This window comes from Mytilus edulis, chromosome 13, assembly GCF_963676685.1.
Source record: "Mytilus edulis chromosome 13, xbMytEdul2.2, whole genome shotgun sequence".
NCBI classification, from domain to species: Eukaryota; Metazoa; Mollusca; class Bivalvia; order Mytilida; family Mytilidae; genus Mytilus; species Mytilus edulis.
This window is the reverse complement of record NC_092356.1, coordinates 55255079-55273661: the sequence shown is the minus strand read 5'-3', so window position 1 is coordinate 55273661 and position 18583 is coordinate 55255079. Positions and strand designations below refer to the sequence as shown.

General features: G+C 32.3%; 2 protein-coding genes across 3 annotated transcripts in view; one reads left to right on the top strand and one right to left on the bottom strand.

The window, feature by feature from the left end:
* Positions 1-202: 202 nt before the first annotated feature.
* On the bottom strand, positions 203-3544 carry LOC139501006 (C-type lectin domain family 4 member E-like). Its single transcript, XM_071289949.1, has 4 exons — positions 3426-3544; positions 2237-2331; positions 1339-1429; positions 203-512 (listed from the first exon to the last, which is right to left on the bottom strand). The coding sequence occupies exons 1-4, from the start codon at positions 3466-3468 to the stop codon at positions 292-294; spliced, it is 450 nt and encodes a 149-aa protein (XP_071146050.1). The 5' UTR covers positions 3469-3544; the 3' UTR covers positions 203-291.
* A 4135-nt stretch (positions 3545-7679) lies between these two features.
* Positions 7680-18583, top strand: part of LOC139501078 (ER membrane protein complex subunit 1-like) — a 40720-nt gene continuing 29816 nt past the window's right edge. For both annotated transcript variants that reach the window (XM_071290057.1, XM_071290056.1), the window contains exons 1-8: positions 7680-7812; positions 11900-12024; positions 12805-12870; positions 14167-14269; positions 14899-14924; positions 15633-15720; positions 16202-16360; positions 17070-17178. In XM_071290057.1, the coding sequence (XP_071146158.1) occupies positions 7715-7812; positions 11900-12024; positions 12805-12870; positions 14167-14269; positions 14899-14924; positions 15633-15720; positions 16202-16360; positions 17070-17178 (774 nt within the window). In that variant the 5' untranslated portion in view covers positions 7680-7714. The remainder of the gene's footprint in view (positions 7813-11899; positions 12025-12804; positions 12871-14166; positions 14270-14898; positions 14925-15632; positions 15721-16201; positions 16361-17069; positions 17179-18583) is intronic.

The window sequence follows — 18583 nt, the reverse complement described above, 5'->3', positions numbered from 1 at the left end:
TCGTGTACATCATATCCAGGCATGCACGTAATCTGTGTTGTGTTAAGTGTGGCCAGTTGAGTGTATTGAGAATATTAGATACGGTCGATACACTGCTAGTGTTATGATACCTGTTGCAGGCATGCCGAGCAGCTCTCTTTTGGACCACTCTCATCTTCGAGATAGATTAAATTCTGAAGTATGACTATGTAAACAAAATACAAAGAGACGAAAATCACTTTATAAAAAGAAGAAATATCAGAAGTCCATTACAAGTCTAGCAGACTTCTGGTAATATGCATAGAATTATATCTACACGTGTGGGTTTTCGCATATACAAAAATTATCTGTATTACAGTCTTCGTCGTTCCACAATCCGTTATAATACGTAGATGTTTCCATACAATCTTCTAAAGATGTCATCTGATTCGGTTCACCAGGATACCACAGGTTGATGGAAATCTTTTGGCCTGTAGAAGCCCACTCCCATATACCCTCAGCTGAATCATCTACTCCATCTAACCAGTACTTTCCTGTTAAAAAAGTTATAATGTGATATTGCTACCAATAAAAAGAACATTGTACCAATACATGTTTAACGCTTGAGAAAACGTTAGGCAGATTCATTGTGACTTGGATGGAGAGTTTCCTCATTGGCACTCATACCACTTCTTTAATATATTTATTAGACGTTTGTCAGGAATGTTAGTGACCGGGGTTGTTTTTAAAGGATTTCTGTGTTCCGTATGGGCAACATTTCGAGAACACCCAAGGACATAATGTTTTTCGACCACGGGTATATATATGTAAAGGAAAAACGCCATTCGGGATGTCAATGACCTTTTATAGAAGTAGACCACTAACCAACAGCGCTACGTTGATCAAATGTTAGTTGCATAAGAGCAATAACATTGAAATGATAACTTGTACCAAGTACAAAGTAAACGCACAGGCTGGATTGGATATTTTAATTGACAGAGCACACTTTCCCACTATGAGGACAGACTGTACCAGCCCGCACTGGCTTGTAGACTGTACCACTCGGGGGATGAGTTTTACCAGCCCACACTGTCTGGAAATGACAGACTGTTCCACTCGGAGAACAGACTGTACTAGCAAGCACTATAAATATTATCATTCGTTGTAGCTGGTTGTCAGCGAAAAGTCCGTGTGTAAATGTAAGTTCATTATGTACACCAGGTTAAATATACTGTTCCTAGTGTATACGACTATGTGGGGGGTGTAGTCTTCTTGTCAATATGAAATTTCAATATGTGTATTAACTCATCCTTGATACACCCGAATGCATTCTTATATATTGTATAAATATTTATCATATATTTAGGATAACCAACTTACCAGGCATATTCTGAATCATGCCATTAATGAAGTCCTTTTCGGAACCAGATTGAACAGTAGCTAGGTGTGCTCCATGAGATCTACAATAAGTCTGAAGAATATAAAATATAAAAATTAGCATTTCACTAAATATATTTTTATATATAGCACAAGTATTCATGAAACATGAAATTGATGAGAATTAATAGAGTCTGAAAAGCATCACACAGTACAGTAAGCTCACTTAAAGCTTAAAGCGTGTTCCAAATTTCGGGAACCTCCGATTTGTAGATCGTGCGTAAAATACGACCCGGCACATTTGTTTTTTTGGGGGACGGACTGACTGACGGACTCACAGAAACATGGATTATTGTAAGGACGGATGGAAATACGGGCGGACATACGCAGATCCCCTTCGTTTGGCTCGGGGCTATCATAAACCAAAGGGGATCTTCTAAGGCATAGGTCTATAAAAAAATAAATCAAGGGACTAAATCCTTAATTTGGATGTTGTTAATATATGCATACTACATAGATACTTTGTTTCTATTCTTTGTGTTAGATGTTGGGCGCTTTGAGTCGATCAGGTGAGTCACTGATTTTTACAGTTTGTTCTTATGGTGTGCTGTTACACCATTGTCCAGGGTGAGGGTGAGACAGGTGTTTACAAACATGTTAAGATTGCTATTCGGTATGAGTTGTTGAATTGAAGGTCGTACGGTCAATATAGTTGCTGATATCTACCTCATTTTTTCTCTGGTGGATAGTTGTCACGGAAGATAAATACAAAGAAACTGCCCGCAGCCTTACTAAAAGAAACTCATAAAAAATAGATTAATGAAAACTCCAATATTAAGCTTCACGAGAAGAAACTAAATCATAGAAGTCTAAGGGAAAAGATAGAAAGAAAGAAACTCACGGAAGAATCAATCCATGTCGACAGCGACCTGTGGAACAAATAACACGAAGAGCTGAATCTAATCCAGCCGAATGGACATATACTGTGTACGGAATCTGAAAACAGACCACACCTGTAGTAATTATTGAACAACAAAAACCCCACTTTGGTAAAAAAATAAACTGATACAATTAAAGGTGTCAGTCATTATATTTTTTTTTATATCAAATGCCCACAAACTATTAAATGCGTTCTCCATATGTTTTCTAGACTAATTTCTTATTTGAACCAGTCAGGAGCCTATAGTTCAGTGGTTGTCCTCGGTTCGTTTATGTCTGTTATATTTGTTTTTCGTAAATTGTTTTGTTATAAATTAGACGGTTGGTTTTCTCAATTGATTTGTTTCATATCTTTCATGGCGGGGCCTTTTATAGCCGACTAAACGGTATGGGTTTTTCGTATATGATTGCCTGTGATTGCTTACATCCACTTCATTTGAACTCTGATGGAAAGTTGTCTCATCGGCAGTCCTACTACATTAACAGTCTACTAACTATATCGGCAATATTTGACTTTACTAGATCTTGTCCTGCAGATAAATTTGTGATTTACAGCGATCATTTATCTATATTGATTTAAATCATACAAAAAAAATGTTTCTCTCTAAATATCATAGTTAGTATGATAATAGGCAATTTAGACTATGCATACTGGTTGGAAGGCCGGTTCATAATAAACTCATGTTGACTTATATGTTGATCTTACTGTGCTGCATATTATTGCTGCTTTGAGTTTATCTCTCTTTCTATAATACTATTTAAATCACCAAATACAGGGGCAGCAACCCAACAACGGACTATCCGATTTTCTGAAAATTTCAGGGCTGATATTTCTTGACCTGATGAACAATTTTACTCATGTCGGGTTTGCTTTAAATGCTTTGGGCCAGGTGAGCTAAAAAGACATACTGTCTTTCGGTTTCAACATTTCAATTGAAAGCTGTCTCACTTAAGTATACACTCCCGTCCCTTTTACCAACTTTTAAACAATCAGAAGAAACACTTGCCCATGTGGCTCCACTTTTTAAAATTATCCTCGAAAATAAATCTGTTCAGATTTGACATTGGTAAATATAACAAACAAACAAAAATGTTCAGATTTGAAAACGGTAAATATAACAAGTATCTTTACTTAAAAAATCTATACATACCAACAGTCAATACCAAAAATAGAGTAACACATACAGATTTCATGTCAAATCCCGATGTGTCTCTTTACTGTTTTGAATTATCAAGATTTTTATATTTGATTACATAATCTATGGGCCTCTAAGTCTCTGATTAGTTTGACCCTTTTATTTGATCTGCACGGAAATAGAACAGAGATAAGAGACAATATTGATATGTGTTCCATAGTTGTAACATGTGTAAAGAATCTTAAATCGGTCAATAGTTATACGAAGAAAATTGAAAATGGAAATAGGGAATGTGTCAACTGAGAAACAACAACCTGACCATAACAACCGAAATATATAGGAGGGGATATGCATACATTTTTCTGTTTATACCACCTTGGTTATTCTAGGAATGATTTGTTGGAGGAGTCCTTAAGCAAGTGTTTAGTTCAGTGGCGCAGAGGGCGTAGTCACCATTGAATGGGATTACATTTGAATGTTTAAAAATGTATTGCTATCTCCACTCGGTAGTTATTCATCTTTTATCTGAAATTACGCTCCCATTTTGGAACAGCCCCTGCTAGCGGTGGGATAACCGATGAATCGAAAGTATATACAATACTGAACATTTCTTGCGTTTTAGATGGGTCCTAATGTAAAATTGTGTGTGTGAGGTCCCAAAGTTAAGTCAAAACAATTTAGTATACTGCTTGTCGATCTCCATAACCATGCTGAATAAAACACCAATTATAATTGATACATAATTTCAATAATATTTTGTTAATATGTGCAAAAAGGTAGTTGCTAGTATAACCTCTTTGATCTGTGTTAAGTAAGATATTCATGTCAATGCATATCTAATAAAAGGTTGATCCATTTAAAACATTTTAATTATTATATAATTTTGATGTGATTATTTTGTTCAGGTTTGTGAACTTGAAACGTTTCAAAATTTTTATAAGTATATTGTTACATGTAGGAGATAAATTTTATCAAGACAAATCTATCTACAACCTCTTTGCTTTCAGTGTTCTGTTAACTATCTTTACAGTTATTGGAACAAAGATTGTAATAGGACATGCCAATTGATAGGATAATGTTGCATACTTACCATGCTTACCGTAGTTAAGTTTTTCAGTCTCTTCAGAAAATCACAGAGAGGGGCATGCTTAATGTTTTTGGCTAAATCAAAAATATGCCAAAGCCTTATCCCATTTTCTTGGCGACTTTGATATATATTTTAATGATATTAAAGCTCAAACTAGAGGCTCTAAAAAGCATGTTTCGCTCACTGTGGTCTATGTAATGTTACAGTACTTCTCATAAACGTTATAATTATATTTTTATTTTATTTAAAGAGGGTTACACAGTTAGCTATAACTTCAATCTTCCCTCAAGCCCTCATGATATACAATGAAATATTATTAACAAACAATTATAAAATATCAAACAAACACGCATATGAAAAAATGAAATAAAAAATTGTGATGAAAAAATAATACAATTTTCAAACTGACAGGTAAAAATGACAAATTCACATAGCATGTATAGTATTGGCATCATTCAAATTACCGCAAAAATATCTTAAATAAATTTCTTTTCGTTATAAGGCTTAACGAATACCGTTATGCGTAGTAATTTGTACGGGTGGTTCACCAGTGCATACGGGTGGATTCACCCGTGCATACCTAAGCGGGAATTAAATAATTCGACGGTTTGCATTCAATCAGTCTACACGTTTAATTCAATTGCTGTTGAGGTCTGTTCTAGTAACTTTTAATTTTGTTTTTGTAAAAAAATAAAAAATAGGTACTGTCTTTCACACGTATAAGATTATTCTTATAGAATTGTACAATTCGGCAATAGATGCACATGACTGTATACTGTCCAAAGTTACAGTATTTATTCAATTTTCTTTTTTCGTTCATTTACATGTAGTTGTGAATTGTTTCTAATTTTTGTAATTATATTTTGTAGATTGTTCAGGCTGTTGATCATACTTCTAGTGAAGAGAATGTGATAAGGACTGTTTTTTGCGTAACAGCTGCCATTCTAAATTTTTGTTCACATGTTGTTATTAAAATAAATAAATAAAGTTATCCAATTCTTGAACCAATACATGTATATATCATTAACTAAGTGTTCTGTGCACCATTTTATCATTTTTTTACACAAACATATCTTATAATCGTCATTTTGTTTCAGTCTCTCTATCTGTTATTAGGTCCGAGACCGGACCACACATATAGTCCCTAGTGTTGACAGTGGGTTACTTGCCATTAATTTTTATACCCCTTCCAAATTTATTTCTCCATGTTTAATGCCTCAAATTGCAAGTAGGGGAGTGAAATTACTCTGTAAAAAAATTTGGGTCCAGAATTTTAAAGGAAAGTAGTAATTTGGTCCAGCTGAAAAAGATTTAAACTTAGCACTTCAGAAGCTCTCAAATTTAAAGATTTCAAGACGCCCTAAACATAAAATTGTCAATATTTTGAGTTAGAGCCAATGAAGTTTTCTATAATTTTGATATAATTTGTCCCAAAAGTAGTACAACACACTGTAAAAGTTTCTTTGAGAAAGCGCAGGTGGGATTTTTTTTATTTTCATTTATGTTCTAAAAGAAATGCACTAAGAAATAATTGTGGTCTCGGACCCATACATGTAAGTAAAAAACATGGCCTGTCCAGGACAGATTAGAGTAAATTCTAACACCTTAAAGTTTTTCAATTGAATGACGTTTTACCTGGGAGTTTAGTATTAAATAGGCCGAATGAATTGTAGGACGAAATAAGCATAATCGAACAACTCTTTTTCGTAGAGATCGGTCTCACTAATTAGCGACAACAAGAATTTTAGCGACAACAAGCGTCAACAAGCGACAACAAGAATTATTTTAGCGACAACAAGCGACAAGAAACTATTTAGCGACAAGAAAACATTTTTTTTTTAATTATTAAAAGAATATATGCAAAAGAAAATAATTTTAGCGACAAGAAAGTTAAAATTGATAGAAAAAAATGAACATTATTTACATAATATTTTATCATCTATTATGAATAACAGCCAATATTACGTTTAATTATTGTATTATGAGATTACTTTTCCTTGTGTTTTAGAAAATATTATTTATCTTATAATTTGTTTTTTAAAACTCTTTTCGTGCAATATATATTAAGCTCGCAAAATGAATTATTTGTGCATCATTGTCCTGAAAATATTGACACAAATTGTGAAATACAACATGTACAAAACTGAAATCATACAGGAGGAAAAGAAAATTGAAATGTGAATGTTTTCATCTTTTTATTTGTTTATTGCCTCATTAAACGATATTTATCATGTTTATGCATATTGATTGAAGATGAAAGGAAATTAATGACAATCTTGAGTTTTCAACAGGTGTTCATTATTTACAATGATTGTATATTCTGGCGCGTGTAATTGTATAGTCTGACGCGTGTACAAAGTTGAAGGTGTTAATTGGATGTTATTGTAGCAATAAAACAGGGGACACGCGACTCGTTAACCTCATTTGATGTTCCACATGTTTACTTATCAAAATGGGACCACCATGTACTAAATGTATAAATATTATGTTAGATAGGAATGTACATATTACTATATAATGACTAAAAATAATAAAAAAAAAAATAAATGTATGGACCCCAAGGTAGAACCACGTCCTCGTCGTGGGGTCTGGAAACACGCTTAAATAATAAAGATGGCAAAGCGTGGCTGAGAGTTCTATAAATAAAGCATCGAATTGACATAACAAGAGTCTGAGACTACTATAACATAGTAGTCTCAGCAAGAGTACACTTAGAGCATAGTATTAAGCAAATGAATCAAAATATTATATTCCATTATGCCCGCTCCATATATATCTCCATTCGTTTATTCATACTTTGACTTTATATTATACATATTCTTCATATTTAAAAATAAAAAAAAGAAGCTCAATCTCTTTCTTCTTCACAAATATTAAATTTCTTCATCTACCAATATACTAATATAAACTTCACAATCTCTTTCTTCCGCACAAATGTTTCATTTCTTTGTCTGTCTATATAATAAAACATTTTAATTAGACATATCTGCTCGTATATTTAAAAAAAAACATTAAATACAAATTTCTTTATATCTAATAAAAAAAAAATGTTTTCTTGTCGCTAAATAGTCTTTTTGTCGCTTGTTGTCGCTAAAATAATTCTTGTTGTCGCTTCTTGTCGCTTGTTGACGCTTGTTGTCGCTTCTTGACGCTTGTTGTCGCTAATTAGTGAGACCCGTAGAGATACAAAACGTTACCGGTGGCTGAAGGAAAAAAAATGCTTTCGAGTATTGTTAAATTATCGTTTTTCCTCCTAAGCACTGCGATTTTACATGTTTCTGGTCTTTATGAAGATCAAGTTGGAAAATTTGATTGGTAATGTATTTTGTAAAATTGTTCAAAGCCATAAAAAAGTAATATGTGCAACCGTAGAGCAGTTGAAACATTTTGGGGGGAGGGTGTAATATTTGATTAAATCCATTTTTTGTCAGTATAATCAGTTTGTTGGTGGTGGCCTCTGTCTGCTAGAAGCAGTATAGTATGATTTCTCATTTTCCCTTTCAACTCAGCACTATACAATGCTATATGTACATGTGTAATCGGGGAGCATGATTTTCATTACAAAATCACCTGTCTCTTTAGTCCAAATAATTATGACGTCTGACAAGGCTATTTTAATTTTTTTCTGGGACGCCTTCCTACAACAAAATAAAATAGCCTTGCCAGACGTCATAATTATTTGGACTACTGTCTCTTCAGCTGTTCAGTGACCTCTGACAGGCTCTGTTTCACAAGGCAGCTTGTTAACTAACTTAGCTAAAGAAATAGTTTCTTAGCTCAATTGCTTACAGCTGACTAAGTATCTACTATAAGTATCAAGAAAAATAATCCAGACACACTTCCCACACATCAAGAGTCATTATACTACTTTGTATGTTGATGCTTTCAACTATTTATGTCAACACTTCCCTGGCTAGGTAATTCTTTTAACTGTGTGTATTTATTGTTGGGAGAGCATGATTTTCATTGCAAAATTGCTTGTCTCTGTCCTTTGGGACTCTGTATTACAAGGCAGCACATTATTTATGTTATAAGTCATTAAGCAACTGAAAGAAGTACTTTCCTAGCTCAACTGTTTATGGCTGAATAAGTATCAACTATTAGTACCAAAGGAAGTAATCCTGTCACACAGTTTCAGTCATATACTGAACCCAGGGATCTCCTTGGATGAAAATTGAACGATGGAGGAACTTTCACCATTACAAACCGTGTCTACGTTGTACAGTGTAGCGCGATTGGAAGTATTTTATCCCTCCATACAAGGAATGGTGAACATGCTAATTCATTGCTTATTTAACTTATATTTATTTGAATTTATAGAATAAGAAGTATCAATATTTTCTTTTATTGCCGTTTTTAACCATTCAAATGCCAAGTCTTCATGGTCCCCCTTAGTCGAGAATGACCAAAAGCTGTCATGAAGGTCCCCATGTAGATTTCTTGTATTTTTGATAATTGTTATGGGGGTTAAAAATCATATGATGTGGAGCTTATTTTCATGCCAATCATGGACACTGTTTAATTCAAAACCCATTACCGGTATGGCTGATTTGCAGCAACTACAAAACGTACGGGTTATGTAAAAGGTTAAAGAGATTTGTAAAGCAAACGTTGACAAATGAAAAGGTTTTTAATGACTTCATTTGACAAATTGATGCTGTGCAACATGCATCTTTCGAGTCTGAATAGAAACCGGAAACGCGGATGTATCAATTTGATTGTAATATATACGAAATGAATTCGGAATTACGATACGATATTTCTTTACAGGAAATATTTAAGTTTTTACTTTTAAACTTTTAAAGTAATTCTAAATTATAGTTACAGAAGTACTCGAGTTATTTGCGATGAAATAATATTTACAATTTTGCGTCTTATTTTGTACTTCTTAAAAAAGGGGGATGCTGATTGCGTAAGTCAAAATAAAGCACGTGTTCGACTTGTTAAACTGTTTTCTTTGTAACTGGATTATTTTTTTATTTATTTAATCTAAATTATCATAATCATTTGCTGAAACTTAGTTGATTAATTCGACAAATGGATCGTCTATCCTCAGATAGTATTCTCCTATCTGGTTTGTTGATCTACCTGTACAGTGATCGGGAAGGAAGTGCGCCCTGCGCCTATAGCGCATATTGACCAGAAATGGCGCATAGAGTGACAAATGTAAGCGCCCACGTGGCGCACAATATTTTTCACATCGTTTCGAAACGTTTAGATATCGTCAAATGGATTTCCGATCGTGTTCCTTGCCGCCATTTGTGTGTACACAACTGTATAATGTTGCTCCAATCATAGGAGCACCTATATATATTTTTGGGACGTCTCATTGTTTTCCTATGGTAATAGAACCATGCGGTTTAACGTCTCGGGTGTTTTCCTATGGTAATAATAGAACCATGCGGTTAAACTGATAACCCAAAAAACGTAATTAACCATCATTCATGATATAATTTTTTATAAACAACTTTAAATTTGTGAAATTTGGCTATTACAGACGAGATGTAACTCTAATAATAATCTTTAATTTAGTTTAGCTTGCTATTATTTCGATTGAAAACCCCCGAAGCCTTTTTATGAATATAGTTTTTGTCTCCATAAAAAGCGCTTAACTGTCCTTGTCATGTTTTGGTCTTTGGCCAGTTTTGACATTTTGTAAACATGACCAGCGAATTATTGTTTTGTTCTATCAATTAGTGATACTCTCTACTGTTATTTTTGTCATCGTTATAAAGTAATAATATTAATACATGAAGTGCAGAGGAAGTGCCTGAAATGACCTCTAATACGGAACGTCTGGAATAAGTATGGTATCGACGAAGACCCAAATTTATTGTTAAAAAAAAACAACATGAACATGAACAAGCCAAGGCAACAGTACCAGTTTAGACATTGTAAATAAAGGTTATCTTTAATATTGTCTGCTTTGGAAGAAATTATTGTATATTAATTGAAATTACAGAATCACAGGAACAATATCCATGATATTATTTAACAACGTAAAGGTAAGTACCAACACCTCTTTGCCAAAAAATAATGATACTTTTTATTTTTTTACCGAAGTCAATTCAAATGGCCCACTCATTTGACAATATGGCCCATTATTTTTTAAAATGGCCCATTGAATTTATTTTTGAGGGGCCCTGGGCCCATAGTGAAAAAAACCTTCCAGATCACTGCCTGTACAAGCTCAGGTACAAGTGATTAGCGATCTTAATCCGGATATCCCTTAGGCGTTAGAACTGTATTGGATTATAACATAAAAAGCTTAAGGGTTATGCAATTACATGCATTTGATTAGAATTGATAAAAAAAAATGGCGTCGGGCTACAAAAAACAATGAAGTTTTGAACGATGGCGGAAAACAATTTAACAATGACGCAAGACAATTTAACGATGGTGTGAGTCATTTGACAATGGCGCAAGACATTTGAACGATGGCGGGGCGCCATCGTTAAACAGGCCATGGAGATCCCTGTGAACCCTGATGAAATTATACTCTTATTGCAAGAGAGTTGCCAGAATTTACGTGCAACTTACATTGATTCATTACTTTGTAAAAATAAATGGTACAAGTGTGATATTAACATGATTAAAAGATCTCAAATTTTATGATTATGTGATTATTGTTTTATAATTTATGAAAAATTTCTTTTGATAAAAATTAAGATAGAAACTGGTTCAAAAAAAGATTTTGTTCTTCTTTTAGAATTTTATATTTCCTAATAACATTTTGCATGACAGGAATCATTTCACATCCAACAATTTTCTTTATGTAGATGAATATTTTATTTTTTTAAATAAACATGATTAAAGTATTCAAACTTTTTTTTTTATCAGTAATCTACATAACACAGTACCACAGTATTAAAACAAAACAAAAGACATTAAAACTACAGTAACTAGAAACTAGAAATTTAGCTAAGCGATGCGACTGATCATGCTGATTGTATGAATCATTTCATTAAGCTGTCTACACGCGTTACACTGGTGGTCCAAAAATCCTGGGGAGAATATTGTATGTCTCTATCATTTTCAGGTCTGACCTTACAACTTCAAAAACAGAATCAAACTTTGATGGGCTTTATTTGATCATGTTTATTGCAAATTAGACCAAAAAAATGAATGAACTGCAGTTTTTACTTGCCTGATGATGACTTTCACTTGTTCCGGGGAATCAGACAGTCTATAATTTTAAACCTAGTCCTATATTCACCAATAATATCCTGTTGCATTTAAAAGAATTCATATGTCATTAAATTGATAAGGCATCAGTTACAGACTTTTGGACTCATCAAAATTGGCCATGACTCACCAGTATAATCATCGTTGTGACTATATATACAATATTGACCATGTATATACTGATATTAATTATAATGATGTGATTGTTTATTTGCAGGACACAGAGATATATAGGAAAAATAGAGAGATTGTACTGGGACCAATCAAATCCAAGTAAAAAGCTACTGGTTACTACAGATAAAAATGTGTTAGCATCGATACATGTCTTCAATGGTTCTATAGGTAAACTAGATAACAGAAAGTTTTATGTTTATATATCTCTTACATTGACATTCTACATGTTATATGAATGTAATATCGATGAATTATATAATGATACAAAAAGAGATGTTGGTTTACTTCAATGAGACAGCAGCCCAATATTATTTACGCCTCTTGAAGGCATTAAATAATAGTTGTTTAGCATTGCCGAAACCACACTATCAGCAGATGGGCAGGCAGGTAGTGATTTTTTTCTTGTTTTACATTTAAACCTTTCAACATGTAAATCATGACATCTCTAGAACAATGGTGTCTAAAGCATTGCAGAATTGTTGTGTGTACAAGCTGATATTTCTTTAATAGGGCTGGATCAACCGTAAATGTCACATACTACACTCTACATCATACAGATAATTTCATGTCAGACAGTCAGTTTTATTGGCTGATTTAGCCAAAGTACCCTGCAGCAAAAAACACAAAGCTGTGGCAAGAAACTGACATTTATACTAATAACCAAAATAAAAAATCAATCTATAGGTTTGTTTCCTTGAAAAAAAACCTTTTGAAAACCATTTTTACCATCTTTTACTTTCTGAATTTGATCAAAAAAGATTTATTTTGAAAAGCAGTTATAAGTTTCACACAAATATCATTAAAAAGAGTGAAGACAGCATGCACAAAGTAACTGTATATTAAAGTGTCTTTTGCAAGGTTCTGCCTTAGCATGCATCTTTTTCAAAGAGCTGAAAATTGTTGCATTCCTCATGTACATGTGTCAATGATAATGATTTTCTATTGTAGCATGGAGACAGATATTAGAAGATAATGACAGAGGAACTATTGATGCAGTATTCCATCAAGATAAATGTAAGCTTACAAGGGAGATTTTACTATTATTTTCATTTCTTGATTGGCTGACAGAAGGACATTGATGCTTCTGTTCTTTTGCTTCTCATGATTTGTTTCTCTCAAAGATATTCACATTTTAAACACCTGTTATATGGACAAGAACATAATAATCACATTGAGGAGTTTTGGGGTAAAGATTGCATGGAACCCAACCATAAGCCTATGGTACTGACTTGATATTGGAATCTTCCAAGGTTTATAGCGTTATATATGACCATGTTTGACATACACAAAATATAGTGCAAAAGCCTTTTATTAATTTGCTACAGATGCCTCACTCTATGATACTAATAAAGAAATTTTAGTAATTTGAGTATGAATATGTATATTCCTTTCTTTGATTTAAATTTTATAGGATAAAAAATATACATAGGAATCAAAATTGAATCTAAACCTGCTGTGAAGATCTATAAAAAAGAAGATGTGATATGATTGCCAATGAGACAACTCTCCACAAAGGACCAAAATGACACAGAAATTATCAACTATAGGTCACCGTACAGCCTTCAACAATAGGCAAAGCCCATACCGCATAGTCAGCTATAAAAGGCCCAGAAATGACAATGTAAAACAATTCAAACAAGAATACTAACGGCCTTATAATATTACAAATATTTAACACTTAAACAAATGACAACCACTGAATTACAGGCTCCTGACTTGGGACAGACACATACTAATAGATTACAAAATTCGTTAAGGGAAGATAATTATAAAACTAAAATTAATGGTACTATAAAAGGCCCCGAAATGACAATGTAAAACAATTCAAACAAGAATACTAATGGCCTTATAATATTACAAATACTTAACACTTAAACAAATGACAACCACTGAATTACAGGCTCCTGACTTGGGACAGACACATACTAATAGATTACAAAATGCATTAAGGGGAGATAATTATAAAACTAAAATTAATGGTACTTTATACACTGGTACCTTTACTAAAAATATCAACAATATTGTCTTAACTTATGTCTTGCTTCTCGATGAAATTTTACCCTGAGCATGTTCATACTCAAATTACTGTAAATTCATAAATTATTGTGGTCATTAAATTTTGCAAAAATGCAAGATTATTTATTAGAATTTCAGGGAAATTAAATGTATAAAAAAATCAGAATGCAAGTGCTTTTTATTGGGATACACTATTGGCATTAATTGCAATAATTTCTGAAATAACGATATAACAAAACATTGTCTTTCATGTCTTTACTGGTAAACAATGACTAAATATTCTTTTTTCAATAGATTTTGTTGGTGTTTGTGGTGGAGGGAGATATGTTAGGAGTTGGAAAGTTGAAACTGGTGCCCTCAGCTGGGAAAATACTGTCCATCACATAGCTAGACCAGGGTAGGTAGTGAGCTAGGACAAAGTTGATACTTAAAAATGTTTAGTTGGATAAATATTCATATTGCATAGTGAAATAAGGGTAGATAGTATGTGACCAGTTACAAATACTAAAAATCCAAACAAAAAATAAGGCACAAGGTACTTTCAAATTTGTTAGCCCGCATGACATAAAAAGAACGAACCAAACAACTCAACTTTTTGTATAACTAAAACAAGATAATGGTGTTGATTAAAAATTAATCCATTCCATGCCCTTTTGTTTTCCACATAATTGATATTACCAATGATTAACAATTTACGAGTCGACAAGTTAAAACAGAAAGATTTGACACTCGAGAAAACTGCACTTCATAATCACCATGACTTAATAATTTTTCAGATGACAACACAAATACTAAAAAATCAGGCTGAAATAAGGAGAATATACTTTAATTCCGTCAACCCTGGATGTCGCGGGTGTGTTCTAGTACAATATAATTTTTCCTTTGACTGAAAACATTGATACTTGAGACAACACATCTTTGGCTGTGTATCTTGTTTATAAACTCTTATTATAGAAATAATGATTTCAACTTCACACATAACTCATTTACATGATTTATCAGCATATATTTATTCTCCTTTTTCAGTGCTGATATAAAGATCAAAGGCAATGGTAAGTTTATTTATACTGTGGATTCATTAATATTTGTTGGATACCAATTTTTGTGGATTTCGTAAGTACAGGAGAACCACAAATTCAAATGTTCAATGATTTACAAATTTTCTAAAGGAATGAGTGCAGACTTTACCATGTTTACCAAAACCAAGAATTAAATATCCAGGAATATGTTAGTTTTCCTCAAACCATGAAAATTGGTACCCACGAAAATAAATGAATCCAAATGTTCAGTACATCAATTTTGATATAAAAGGCTAGCAGATACAAGATGTTTGACTTCCCGCATACAGTATAAGTTTTCAGATGAGAAAACTTAATCAAATAGAAAACAAAGGATTAAACCATTTTAAAATTTAAAAAAATTTAAAATCAGTAAAATGCTTGGATATGCTTTTAAAAATATACTGTATAGTGTTGTATTTGACAAATATTTTTTATTTAATGGCAATTTGTACATTTGCTTTTTGATTTTACTGCCTAATATTTTTTCCTTGATGAGGAAAAGACGTGATATCATATTTGAGGAAAAATAGGCAATGTTACATTACCATGCAGCAATGTTAACTTTTACTTATCCTTTAATTTCAATTTATAAGACCCATTGGTGGCCCTCGGGCTGTTGTCTGTTTGGTTGAGTTGTTATCTCTTTGACATATTCATCATTTTCATTCTCAATTTTATAAGGTATGAAAAATATTTCAGATCAAGTGATAGCATTGACACCCTATGGAGTATACAGTTATGATTTAATGAATGGAAAACAGAAGTGGAAGTTTTCACTGCCAAATAGGTAAAAACTATTGTAACTATCTTCATTATGCATCTATTTTTCATGTTTTATTTAAAAAAAAAAAAAGTATTCAGTAAAAGAAGATGTTGGTTAATTCAATGAGAATGTCACAACTATAAAGATGTCTAGACAAAAACAACTGTAATTGTATCCTCAGACAATTAAAGTTTAGCTTTCAGGGGATTCCCTGAGGTCTTTCGATAGAAAACAGAATAAAGCATTGTAAAATCCTTGTAAGGATGGCATGGACACTGGATCAGTATTTCAATCAGATGGAGACAAAATAGACATTAACATCATATATCTTCAACATTGGACTAACAACCCCATTAAAATGACAGGCTTTACAGTTGAAAGATTAAGAAGTGGTTGAAAGAATTACAATATCTGTGAGCTATAGTCTTATATATATACATTATTTTTAAAGTTTGAATTCTGAATGTCAATACCCTAGCTTTAATATCTCTGTTGTTTGTTTTAGTGATGGAACTGTATTTGATCGTGTTATAGTCCGTGGAAATGAGGTAATAGCCATTGGTCACTTGCCTGGAGCACATGTGACCATAGTTAAAGCCAATAATGAAGGAGTGATCAGTTCACAGAAGTCTATTCCTGCTGCATGGATAAACAAGGAAACCAGGTGAGGAATGTTTTCTAACTAAAAATCACATATATTTACTTTTAAAAAATGTAAAAAAAAAGCCAAGTTGGCAGTTTAAGGGGGGATCACAAGATTCATAAGCGTATTTTACAACTATAGTAAATTTTAATTTACACAGAACAGTTTTTGAAAACTCATAATATTCATGTTCATAGAATTACTTTCAAGAACTGTACTACTTTGTCAGAGTTAATAAACAATTAAAGAACAAAGAGTTTACAAACTTTTGGGAAATGAATACATCACAAACTTATTGTTTTGATTTTAAAGATGCACAAAATTCAAAAAAAATAATAAATAATCAATTCGGGTTGTTGTCTCTTTGGCACATTCCCCATTTCCATTCTCAATTTTATTAAAATCTAAGCACAAAGAATGACAATATTTCTGTGCATTACTAAAAGAAGGCACTTTAGCAAATACATGTAGTATTTGTATTCCGAAACACTTGTGAACTCAAACTACACAAGTATGAATAAGAATTTAACTGAAAGTATTAGATGTACAATTGCTTATAATGTATATATTTTGTTGTTATAGTTCCATATATTTATAATTGAAATAACTTTGTGAGCTCTGTAACAACACTACTACTAAGTGGATTCATCATGTATTACATTACAAAAAAATACTGAAATTCTTTGATTGATTTCATGTTATGTGTATTGTTTTGTCTGTATCATTTCAGTTGTGAGGTTGTAGACAGCAGTTATTACTTGTGCTTCAAACAGGACACTTTAACATTACAACTGTTAGATCTGGTCAGTGGTCCAGTCTTCAAACCAACAGATATATCAGTAAGTTTATTAAACCAACAGTAAATTGTTTATGGAGGTCAATAGTGTTATCATCAGGATTTCCCCTGGGTCAATATCTTATTTTCAACACCTTTTTTGCCACTTTAAAAAAAAATTGGCCACTTTTAATATTTTTTCGCCACTTTTACAATTTATTCGCCAACTGATTTTCCTTACTACAATGAAGATAAAGTTCAATGTACTGCATTGTTCTCTCATGTACATTAACCCCACATCTTTCTTTAATAATATTCATTAATAAATGAACACCAAATTAGACTTACATATTTTATTTATCATTTATCCTCTTGTATAGATACAGTAAAAATACATTTCAAAGGCAAAACAATTATATTTAACTTGTCACAGCTAAAATCAAACAAATGTTTAAAGTAAAAAGATCCAGTCACATTAAAAACTTTAAAACATACATGTGTAAATTCTTCTATTTTTCTTGTCTGCCCATCTTTTAAAAGCTCTATTAAAATCAAATATATCTGAAGAAGGCCCTTTTAAAGAAATCATCATAGGAAGGAACAATGAATCTGTACTTAGTCTATTTATAAACTTAGTTTTTATAATGTTTTGTCTGCTGAACCCCTGTTCACACTCCACAGATGATACGGGATCAGTTAATAATTTTTCTGCTGCTTGTATACATATGGGTAGACTTCTTTATGCTTACGAGCTACTTGACATACATCATTAATACTGTTTGAACCATGTGAATAAGATGACTTCACAACATGTGAAAATGTAACAATTTGGTCTAACATTTCTTCACTTTCAAAATCATTTAACGTACAATCAGAAAAATGTTGTACAACTTGTTTTGCACTTTTCAAAAATTTATCTTTGCAATCATTGCTATATAAAATAGGATTAAATATATAGCACATTGAAAATAGCACTTCATAATCATCTTCAAAAGAAAATCTATTTAAATTTTCTAACAAATAAGACACAAAATTTCTACAAGCAGAGTTTGCTTCATCTCTATATTTACCACTATCCCTTATATCATGCCTTTAAAAATGAAACTTTTCACAGTTAAAACACTTGGTACATCATCTAAAGACTTATTATACAGATTTCATTGTATAAAGATGAAAGGTGTTGTTAAAAAGTCCATCTTTAATTCTTCAAACAATATGGACAGCTGCAGTATTAATGTGGTCTTATTTTTACCAGCCAAGATCTGACATTATTATCCATTGTAAACGTTTAGAGATTGTTGGTTTGAGAATTTCCTGAATCAGTATATTTCAATGGTTATTGCTGTTCAGGACATTTTGTTTTAAAACATGTATTCATGTATATAACACCTGTAAAACACTAGTACTTCCCTGCATGTACTGTGAACAAATTAATGAATAAAGTAAACTAATTGGAATTAATACTTTTT